Below are 12379 nucleotides of genomic sequence, written 5' to 3'. Positions count from 1 at the left end.
ATAAATGCAATTAGGGCAAATGCATGTCTGTGTTATTTATTTGCATTAAATAATGGTATTCAACTTTTAATGTAATTTTTTTTTTTTACTTTAGATCCATTTTGCTAGATTGCCTTTACCTTTCCTGTAACAATCCCTTGACTGGTCCATTCTGAACAAGTGGTTCTCTGGGAGAAGTTCTGCCATAAAGCAATATAAAGCTGTAACTGTAAAGGAGGAGGACATAGCTACAAATAACATGATTAAAACAAAGTAAGTTACACAAAGCTTTTCAAGAAACAAACAATTTCACAATTCAGTGTGTTGCAACTTTATTCATACACTGGACCAATTATCTCATTATTCTAAATAACAAATAAATATACGTGACATGGTTTATATTTGCATAAGTGTTCAGTCTGTTGGGTAGATACCAGTTTTGCTACGTTCAGTAGTAATTTTGGCCTATTCTTCCAAGCACATTTTCTCCAGGTTGTTAAAGGGGTTGTTCACCTTTAAGTTAACTTTTAGTTTGATATAGAGAGTGATATTCTAAGACAATTTGCATTGGTTTTCATTGTTTATTATTTGATTTTTTTTCGAGTTGTTTAGCTTTTTATTCAGCAGTTCTCCAGTTTGCAATTTCAGCAGTCTGGTCGCTAGGGTCCAAATTACCCTAGCAACCATGGATTGATTTGAATCAGAGACGGGAAAATGAATAGGAGATGCCTGAATAGAAAGATGAGTAATAAAAAGAAGCAGTAACAATATATTTGTAGTCTTAAAGAACATTTGTTTTTTAGATGGGATCAATGACCCCCATATGAAAGCTGGAAAGTGTTGGAAGAAGAAGGCAAATAATTCAAAAACTATAAAAAAAGAAAAAATGAAGGCTAATTAAAATGTTGCACCCTTTTAAGGTTATTGAGTTGAGGCTTGTGTACTTCAATTTTCTAATATTGCAGCTTCTCAATATGACTAATCTGGGGGGGCACCTTTATTCTTGAGCCTCTCCATCGTTATATATTGAGATCATTGCTGAAAGATAAATGTATTAACAGACTGAAACAGATTCTGCAACATGCAGTTTTCTTTCTGTATGTCAACTGACCCAGTCCCTACTAATTAAAAATTATACTAAAAGAACTTCCATATCCAGAATTTCCATAACAGTATGCAAATATCCCAGGTATGATGTTGGGCAAGGTTTTGTGGTTGAGTGAGACCTAGACAGAGATTAACAGCCAAAGTGGAGCGCAACATGCGCACACCTTAGAAACAGCATGCCTTTTTAGAATGTAAGTTCTTTTGGGCTTCTTTACCTCTTGTATCAGTTATTGGCTGTTGTAAATCAGTATGTTCATTGTATACACTAATTTATTGTAGCAACTCACAAATATGTTCTATATAATAATACCTACAGTTTATTTTCCTAACATAAACCACACTACAAAAAATGAGTTTTAGTGCCCTTGGATAATTACAGGTATTGGATCAGTTATCCGGAAACCCATTATCCAGAATCTGAATTACAGAATGGCTATCTTCCATAGACTCCATTATAATCAAATAATCCAATTTTAAAAAAAAGGATTTCCTTTTTCTCTGTAATAATAAAACAGTATATCGTACTTGATCCAAACTAAGATACAATTTATCCATATTGGAAGTAAAACCAGCTTTTTCTCAACATGATTTTCTTGTAAGACTAAGGGTAAGAAGATTCACATTATGGAAAGATCTGTTATCGGGAAAACCCCAGGTCCCGTGCATTCTGGCTAATAGGTCCCATACCTGCACAGAATAGAATTTTATCATAGGATTCAGTAAAATGAGAAAATTGGTCACGGGTGGGAATATTTTTTTCATAACATTATAATACTGTTTAATTACCTATTATCGTTTTAATCAATTTCAGTTTCATACGTTAATATTTCTTCTTCTCCTTTTCATACTTCTTTTCTGCTTGCATTCACCAGCTGTGCTTCGTGTGACCTGAAAAGTTCCATTAACTAAGAAATGTGCTCCATTATGCAGATACTATAAAAAGGTAAGTTATGACCCCAGTATGTAGTAAAAGTGGAAGAAACATAGCAAGAGAACCAATGTTACAAATTACAGATATGTACCCACAAGGTGGTTTCAGGGCCGCTGGCTGAAACAGTAGACCCAATGTTGCCCCCCAACCCCTTCGGACTTACCTCAAGCCATAGTAGAGGGTTAAAGGGAGACTGCGTTGCTGGTGAAGGCTAAAAAACAGAAACTCATCAACTGAAGTTACCTGTATACAGGTAGGTAAAAAGCTTGACAACCCTGTAAAAAGGCCACCTGACATAAGGTTCTCACCTTGCCTTATGGCTAAAACTGAACTCTGTATTCATGAGTGTTTCAACTAGTCCATGGGCATCAGTGCAAAATGTTGGCCACATTGTTTTGATTATATTGCATTGGACAGTCCACCAAACTCTATACCCACACTGGCTTGCACAGATGCTGCTGCAATATCCATTGCACACAACACAGTTTCCTATGCCCTTTGTTAAAATAAATAGATTCATCAGGATGAATGCCATATTACAATTCCAGACACCTAACCATGTCCATGTTATTTTTATTAATGCATGTTACTGCATTTTCCAGGACTCCTGCCCCTCAGTGAGGATATTACATGGCAGAGAGGCACTTGTTACTCTCACTCTGACACTTTTGTACTACAGGCTCTTTCTACTATGGCCGATAACAGGTTGATGGGAATTACCACGATTCCCATAGGGAGGAAGCACACCAAACATATGATTTTGCCTTTTAGGACATTTATTCAGCAGTGTTGGCAGTTGGCAGTGCCAACACTGCTGAATAAATGTCCTAAAAGGCAAAATCATATGTTTGGTGTGCTTCCTCCCTATGGGAATCGTTGTATGAAAACCAGGCTTGAAAGTAGCTGGAGGAGTTGAATGCACCCTAAAGAAAAAAGGAAAAGTAAGTGGTGTGCCGAAGAATATGTATGCTGGTGATGGGAATTACCCCCATTTGAGAGCTGTACCCTGAAGAACCCCTTTCTATGAAATACACATAAAATCTGTTTCTTTTCTTAATTTGCTAGTGATGCAGAAAGAAATATATTAGCTTGTATACTGAAAAAACCCAACTTACTTTAGATCTGTTCCCTAGGTAACACATTGCTTGCATTGCTAAAATATTCAATAGGTGAAATGCATGCATGCCATAATTAGGATTTGAATGTCACCCAAACGAATGATTCATGATGGCAAAATAAAAACAGTAGCAAGGCAGATACTGTACGTCTGTTTATTACTGATGTTGAGGTTGTTTCACAGACGCTATTTTCTGGTTGCTAGTAGTACTGAAATATCAAGAGTGATAAAATGACAGCAGAATTATGGGTGACCACTTATCTACAACAAGAGATGAAAGTGTCCGAAAGCCAAAAACCTAAAAATATTGTGTTTTTTTCTATAAAATCTGAATTTTTTTGAATTTTTACTGGAATACCCCGAAGATGGAAAAAGTCCGAAAATGTGTTTTCTCAGACCTGCCTAGGTTGCATATAAATCAATGGGAGAAGTCACTGGGTTTCGTGCAGTAATCCAAAGATTTTGTGGTTTTCGGGCAAATATCCGAGTTTTTGTGTGGAGAAAAATCAGAAAATAAATTCATACAATATAAATTTTTCGCGAATGTTTTGTGTTTTTTCCCGCACAGGAAATTTTTGTGGAAATGTATCAATAAATAAGGGGAAAAAACATTGTGCGAATTTGGTTGGAGTAGTTTTCAGAAAATAGCGAGATAAATTCAGACTTTGATAAATGGGCCTCCCTGATTATTATTATTATTAACATGTGCCACATATTCATCAGTGCCATACTATAAATGGGTTTAGAACATACAGAATTAAAAATATGTTTACCACTGATTTGAAACATGCTATTAAACTTTTTATATACCAAGGCTCATGGCATGGCATAGTTTAGTGTTTTCTGGTTGAAATCTGCCTGTGCCAACAGTCTCAAGCGTAATTTTATTAGACAAAATTATGTTTTTTCCAGGAAAGTAGACTAAATTTGTTTTTAATTTTTTTACAGTAAATTTCCTTAAATGTTTCTACCAGCAGTGTGATAATATGTTATAGGAGTAGGAGTCAGCTATATTAAAAGCACTGCAGAATATATGCCAAAAAGAGAAAAAAGAAAAAAGCATTAAAGTGGCTTAGCTACAGGGTCGATCTGGTCAGTCTGATAAACAAACTGAATCTTGGGTGAAGGTGAACCTTTAAACAGGACAATAATCCCAAACACAAGACCAAAGTTAAACTGGAGTTTATTCCCTTGGAACCCAAGATGACCTGGACTGTCACATATAAATATACATAACATTAACATTTATGAAAAGCTAGTGCAGAAATACACGTAGGTTGAATATTACTTGCAATACATCCTAAACTTATGAAAAATGATAATGTACTCGTGTGTTCTTTTCTGAATCCTCTCTTGAATTTGAGGATATTGCAAAGGGTTAGAGAAATGTATATATTACAAAAATATATATTTTGCTTGTTAATATAAATGTTATTGTATAGAAACTAGAATGAAAATCAGCCACATACATATAGGTGTTTTCTTCTTCTCAGGATGCAGGAAGCGTAAGGGCTGTGTAGTCCAGACTAGAGGCCATGGATGCTGGAACCTTACAACAGCACGATGGATCACTTACTGTCAATGAGCAGGTATTTGTTTTTATTCATTCTCTAGATGCCTAAACTATTTGTTCCAGGAAAGAGTAAGAAATCAAATTAATAATCAGTAAATCAATAATCAATCAATAAATCATCATTACTGTTATTGGACCTGTTTATTATATGAGATGTGGCCAAAATGGAAGAATGAAATCCCATTTCAGTATTGCTTTCGTTAGATATATATGTATTGTATTTTTTTATACAAACAACTCTGGATGGCGTTTCTAGTGGTGGCCAGATATGTCTGACAATTACTAGGTTATACATTGTCTGTTTTCTTTCCATTAAGGTTCTACATTTTCATTAAAATAACAAAAATGAGCAGTCATAGTAACAGTAAGTTAGGTTGAAAGAAGACATAAGTCCATAAAGTTCAGCCTTTTAAGTCTATCTAACCTGCCAAACTGCTAGTTGATCCAGAGGAAGGCGAAAAACCCAATTTGAAGCCTCTCCAATTTGCCTCAGAGGGTAAAAAATTCCTTCCTGACTCCAGAATGGTAATCGGACCAGTCCCTGGATCAACTTGTACTATGAACTATCTTCCATTAACCTGTCTTGTCCAATATGGACTGGTCCCATTCCATCAGCCTGGCTGGGTTGTGGTACAAGTTTCTGATACTGCTTAAATCTGTAATACGGATGTTTTTATTACCCCCTCAACACAGCATATTGACTCCATGCTCTGTGTGGCAGCTAAAGGGTAGACAGCAACTTCAGAACAGGGAATGTAATAGAAGTTTCTGATATTATGCATCAGAGACCCTGTCCATTTGCACATCTTTATATTTGCAAATGTGTTTTAATATGTATATTTGAACACAATGCTTTTTTAGCATTGTCTGTACAGGTGTTTATTCATAATTCCTTTTTAATTTGTGCAGGTGATTGTTATGTCTGGCCATGAGACCATCAGGGTTCTTGAAGTTGGTGTTGATGCTCCAGTACAGTCTGAGGAGAGCGGGAAAGCTCCTGAAACTCCAGCACCTGAACCTGCTGACAGAAGTGATTTGGCAAGAGACACTGTGCTGTGTCATGTAGAGAATACATGTACTGAGCCAACAGGTATGGATCCAGTAAATGCAGGTTTAACTGAAGAGTAAATGCCACTCAGCAATGCAAAGTGCTGCAAATGTGCATTTATTTTATTGGGATTGTGTTATTTTCTTGAAGCCAATGGCATTGGTGAGTGTCATTTGATTCCATATAATTGAAGGTTGTGTGACTGTAAATTGTGCAGTTTCCACATTTCATTTGTATGGTGGTGGAACTTTTTTTATTTAAAGGACCAGTTCAGTGCAAAAATAAAACTGGGTAAAAAGCCATTAGTTAGTCAGTGACTGACCCACGTGGGTTATAACTGTTCAGTTAATTTGCTTTTAATCTTGAGCACACAGTTTAGGATCAAAAGCAAACTAACTGAACAGTTATGTCCTAACTAACAGGTTAGAGAGGTGTAAAGAAGGAAGTTGTGTTCTGGCTAATATGTTTGACATCCATTCACTCCAGCCTTTATACATTACATTTTTGGAACATCCTATTTACCAAGTTTTAGTTTTACACTGAACAGTTCCTTTAACTGGAAAGTAGCCAAGCATCTACTTAAAACAAATGTGTGTGCTGCATAGCATTACATTCATTCAATAATCATTGGAGCATAACGTTTAAAAAAATACTGGCCTTATATATTTTAATCTTTCTTCCTTATTAGCATCAAGCATCATTTTTACCACTCAGGCAGGTAGAACACTGACCAGGGGGCAAACATAGTTAGTACTATAGTTACTCACAAAATAGGCAAATTTAAGCTTGGGGTAACATGTTATAGAGGTGGTTGCCTTGTTTTTGAGTCCCCTGGTAGATACATTTAGTACAATGTCAATCACAAGTTATAATTACTGTTTCAAATATTATTCAGTATTTTGAACCTTTATTATTATGTTCTGCTGTTCTGACCAAGGTATAGCTAAATAGGGTTAGTATTTTGAATAAAAAGGTAGTACATACACCCAAGTTGTTTATTTTCCAGTACTATATCTTACGTGACTAAGTTATAAAGGTATAATCTTGTTTTTATTGTTTCTTTTTCCCTTTCCTGCAAAGTGAAATCAACAGCTGGATTAGTAACTACTTCTATTCCAACTCTTTTCACCCATGCCTCAAGCCAGCCACAGCCCACTATTGCATCGTTTGCTGTGCAACCTGCCCCCCAGGTGAGCCTCTGACTGGCCTTGAACTTATGATCGTATATGTAAGATTTAACTTTATGATTCTAAGGGCAATGACACTCAGTAAGATTTGTCACCATTGGTTAAGGCTCTGGTTTAATTGTGGGAAAATGAGAAGAGAGACAATTTCCCACAATTAAGCTGCATCACAGTGAGTAATATGTTTTACTTGCGGCAATCGTAACGTTATGCAATGGCAAGTAATTTTTAGGAGATTTGATGTCCACGGTAGCCTGTGGGTGACAAAACTTATACTAGGGAATTGGAAAACTGTAAGTCTGTAAAATAGTATAATATTGGCTATACCATGTGTCAGAGAATGTGAATAGTGCAGTGTTAAAAGAACATAGCTTTTCCTGTATAAGTAACAACTAGTAATGCCCACTAACTTTGCCTTCATTCTATCCTTTTATGTTTCTCACTGTGTAAGACCTTTGTGTCTACTGGAACAACCATTACTATGCCTATATGGATCTTTACCTTTAAAAAAGCAAATTATATATGTTGATAAGGGAGAGGGACCTCAATACCATGATCACAACCCAACAATGCAGCCTCACTGTATTTAAAGGGAGCACTTGTTTGACCATGAGAGAGACATCTATTAAAAGAAAACTATACCCCCAAACAATGTAGGTCTTTATAAAAATATATTGCATGTATATATAATAAACCATTTTCATATAATGTACTTTTCTACTAGTATGTGCCATTGGGTATCATGAATAAAAAATTGCCATTTTAAAAAATAAGGGCCGCCCCCTGGGATCGAATGATTCACAGTGCACACAAACAAACCAACAAACCATACATGTTAGGTCACATGAGCCAATTAACAGACAGAGTTGTGTCTTTTGCTTCCACACTTCTTCCTGTTACAGTTAGAGTTGTAGTATTTCTGGTCAGGTGATCTCTGAGGCAGCACACAGACCATCACAAAATGGTGGTTCAAGGCAAATTATGTAAAAGGGCAATATTTAATTAAATATATATTCCAGTTTGATAAGATTCTTTAATATGCCACTTGATATGATATACTGTAAACTATCTGTTGCTTAAGTATTCATTTTTGGGGTATATTTTTCCTTTAAGCTATTAACTGAGCAATTTCCAAGACTGAACAAATTCTACCCCGCATGCAATCCAATGTGTGGTGGTGGAACCGCAAAATTGTATCTGAATTTTGGGATCAGGGGTTTTCCATACTAAATTTCCTAAAGACCGTCTAGTCTAGCTGCTGGGGAAACCCTCGAAAATATACTAACCGAGCCCACAGGTTGAGCAAGCACATATTAAAGGCAGCGAGGCTTATTGTAGCCTGCAACTGGAAAAAATCCCATTGGGCTCCTTAAAGGCAAAAATAATCAGTATAGTCACCAACGAAAAACTTATATATATGCTGAAGAATGATATGACAGCTTATGGTAAAATTTGGCTTCCTTGGCTAGCCCACGAAAATGACCCCCAGCTCTATATGGCCCTCCACTTGTGACCGAGGCAACATACCCATGAGACCCGAACAATCTAAGCAGTAGTGAAATCCCCCGCCACCACATTGTTACTGTTATTTTATATATATGTGAATTGTTTATTTTTCCCCTCTCCTTTCTTCTTTTTTTATTTCCTTATACTTTTATGTTATTATTGATGATTGCCTTTTTCTGAACAGTGAACCACAACTCTTCCCGCACTCTTTGTAATGAAAATCAATAAAAGATGTCAGTTTAAAAAAAGAAAACAAGCAAATTACCCCTGGTAAAGATCCTGGGTGGCAACCTTATGTCGCTCTAGCCTGGCAATACCATACCCACATATTAACTTGTGTGTGTATGTGTGTGTATGTATATATATATATATATATATATATATATATATATATATATATATATATATATATATATATATATATATATATATATATATACATACAGTATATATATATTGTTCGTCAAGATGGAGCACTCAAGTAAATAAACAACTGCCTGGGTGCAGGTTAGTGGTATTATGTATATCAAACTACTGAAAAAACCGCACTCACAGGATTTGTAAGATGCAAAACAAAAAGAAAAGTTTATTACAACGTTTCGGCTCTAATACTAGAGCCTTCCTCAGGTCCACCTTTGGCCAATAGCCAAAAGCAAGGGATTTCTGAGGCATTGTTCATACCATGCCCATAATCTGCTAGTGTTAAAGCATGACCCATATAGACAGCAAAAGAGCACAGAATAACTTGTTATGAAATATAGTGACTTAAAACAGTCAGTGCTTATCAAGACCTAGCTAACCATGACTGTTTTATTTTTACAGGTTTTGACTCAGGAAAACTTAGCCACACTTCTGACAGGAGTTATGGCTCCAGCAGGGCCGGTTACTCAACCTGTTCTAATACCAATAAGTATTGGTGGTCAAATGGCTGGTCAGCAGGGTCTGGCTCTGTGGAACTTTCCAACTGCAACAGTAGCTACATTGCCAGGATTAACAAATGCATCTCCTGCTGGTGGTGTATTTAAACTGCCTTTAGCCAATTTGCAAGGTAAGTTATATCACTAACCCTAAAATCCATAAAAAAAAATTCAAAATCCATCAAAATTGAGAACATAATTTCTTACATTATCAGATTAGTTAATTTGCAAAATATACAAAATGTGGTTAAATCCATATCGACTCTATAAATATACTGCTGTCGTAATTCTGTCAAACTAAACAAACGGATATGTTGCAATATAACATTACCACTTCAGTTAGGTGCAGCGGAATGGCAAACACTGTGTGACTAATTATTGCCTCTCAAATATTTAATATTTTTGGGGCTAAAATTCCCACTGCCTCTTGTATTTATTTATTTTGGGTTCCACTTCTCTCCCCCCCCCCAATGTATAGTTTATTTATGATCTGGAGTTATTGTTCATAGAAGCCAGTGTACAATTATTCACAAGTGCATACTGTGGGCCTATTTATCATGCTGTATAAAACACTGGAGAAGAACATCACCACTATGTTGCCCATAGCAATCAATCAGATCTTTGCTTTTGTTTTTTAGCTTCTGACTGTTGAAATTTAGTTGCTCATTGTTTGCGATGGGCAACATCACCAGTGACGTTTCCCTCCAGTGTTTTACAAAGCATGATAAATAGGCCCATGTGTATATATCTATATATAATACACAAAAGCCATGAATATCTTGTACATTATATCCTTATAAACGGTGAGTTCTGATGTCATTTCTGTCACACGACTCCCTAAAACTTGTGTATTATAATAAATAAAGTACCCCCAGTTGCAAAATATGAGGATATTAGAAGTTACCTCGGAGTTCCATGACCTGTATGAAAACACTCGGCCTTCGGCCTCGTGTTTTTATATGGTCATGAAACTCCTCTGTAACTTATAACATCCTTATATTTTACAAGAGGGGGTACTTTATTCACTATATCCTTTCCTGTGCAAGTTAATTGAAACTACCTTTTGTGTACAAACTAACTGATACTGCTAATGGGATATGTTTCTGATATAAGGAGACCAGAAGCCCACAAATCAACAAAAAATATGTTGAATTTGTTGAATTTTTGTTGGCGTGTCATTGCTAGTGTTGTATAGATTAAATGCAGAAATTGGAGGTACCCAATAAAGCTGGCAAACCAACTAACTTAGCTTTAGCACAGAACCGTTTACATACGCAAGCAAGTTTGTTTGGACTCAAAGAAGACAGAATAAATTAGGGTCTTCTCAAATAAACCGAATGAGCTAGGTTAAGCATGTGGGCAGGATAATTTAAAAACATTATTAACTTTGTTAAAATAGTAGTAAGCTACACAAGGACATTCTGCTGAGTGCTGGACATAGTTTGTCATCAGAAAATATAACCAGTACAGCTTCATTTTGATTAATAAAGATCATAAGAGCTATGAGCATACTCTATATCAGGGATCCCCAACCTTTTGAACCCGTGAGCAACATTCAGAAGTAAAAGGAGTTGGGGAGCAACACTAGCATGAAAAATGTTCTTGGGGTGCCAAATAAGGGCTCTGATTGGCCATTTAGTAGCCCTTATTTGGATTGTCAACCTACATTGAGGCTTTGTTTGACAGTGCATCTGTTTTTTATACAACCAAAACTTGCCTCCAAGTCTGGAATTCAAAAATAAGCTCCTGCTTTGAGGCCACTGAGAGCAACATCCAAGGGGTTGGAGAGCAACATGTTGCTCACGAGCTACTGGTTGGGGACCACTGCTCTATATCTTGGGGCATAGTTCATCAAAGAATGAAAACAGAGCCCACCAAACTAACAGAGGAACATTTCACGTCACTATTCAGTTGTACATAATTTTTAGGGGCATGTTTATTGAAAGAAGCAAACGCTTTTATTACTCTATATGAAAAAAAAATATGCCCCTATAAATTGTAAACAAGTGAATAGAGAGAGTTCCCCTTTGGGGTGTACCCTATTGGCAGAATCTAATCTGAAGGGTTGATTGAAAATGGAGTCACTTACGCACCGAAAATGATACCAGCGAACATCAGACTTCCAAGTCTGGGCCCGGTTTATGCTGAAGTGCACTCACAGGGGTAAATTTATCAAAGAGTGAAGTTCCGCCACTAGAGTGAAATTTCGCAGCTCTCAATTCATTTCTATGGGATTTTGAAAGGCATATTTATCAATGCGTGAAAGTGAAAGTTCACCCTTTGATAAATACGCCTATAAAAATCCCATAGAAATGAAAGGAGATAAATATACCCCACAGTTGTGTTAATTTTGGCAAATCTGACAAAATTGCAGTACACAGTACAAATGTGTCAAAAGCATTGTCCTTTTGTGAGTGCAATGGTGATGGAATTCTGGGGGAAAATGCTTTATTGTGGGTAAAAACATGGCAGTTGCACTGGAAATTGCACATTGCTCACTGCTTACTGGTTTATATTGTTTCTGACCACGAGGTTCTGATGTACATTGAAATAAAAGGATAGTGAATTGCTCTGTGGCTTCTTTATGTAGAAAGGTTTGCTTGATTTCTGCATGGTAAGAATGTTCTGGGATGCTTATTTTTAAAATATATTTGTATCTGGTGTTTGGGTGAGGCATGAATGCTCTCTGAAAATAGAGAGAAATATGATGTTGATCTGAGGCTGGTACACCCTGCCTGATATAGTGATGACGGCAGTAATGGTAAGAAAAACATTTCAGCATATATTTAGACAGTCTTAACAGACGAATGCCCAGACTAATACTCTTTTGCGTCTCGGATTGAATACCAGCATTAAACCTGTGCTTCTAACCACACCAGATTCTGTTACCTTCAACTTCTTTATTATGCTAAAAAAGCTATTCTTTTTAAGTGGAAAGCAACAGCTCCCCCAACAATTCCATTCTGGCACAACCTGATTAATAACGCTTTGCCAAACCAAAAACTGACATATTTTGC

General features: G+C 36.4%; 1 protein-coding gene across 7 annotated transcripts in view; it reads left to right on the top strand.

Annotated features, from left to right (window-relative positions):
• pou6f1.L (POU class 6 homeobox 1 L homeolog) overlaps nt 1–12379 on the top strand; it is a 76266-nt gene that overhangs the window by 55757 nt on the left and 8130 nt on the right. For all 7 annotated transcript variants that reach the window (XM_041582559.1, XM_041582560.1, XM_018247494.2 and 4 more), the window contains 6 exons: nt 95–252; nt 1959–2029; nt 4628–4723; nt 5617–5797; nt 6836–6945; nt 9268–9493. In XM_041582559.1, the coding sequence (XP_041438493.1) occupies nt 4670–4723; nt 5617–5797; nt 6836–6945; nt 9268–9493 (571 nt within the window). In that variant the 5' untranslated portion in view covers nt 95–252; nt 1959–2029; nt 4628–4669. The remainder of the gene's footprint in view (nt 1–94; nt 253–1958; nt 2030–4627; nt 4724–5616; nt 5798–6835; nt 6946–9267; nt 9494–12379) is intronic.

This window comes from Xenopus laevis, chromosome 2L (genome assembly GCF_017654675.1).
Source record: "Xenopus laevis strain J_2021 chromosome 2L, Xenopus_laevis_v10.1, whole genome shotgun sequence".
In the NCBI taxonomy this organism is placed as follows: Eukaryota; Metazoa; Chordata; class Amphibia; order Anura; family Pipidae; genus Xenopus; species Xenopus laevis.
This window is presented reverse-complemented; position numbering and strand designations above follow the sequence as displayed.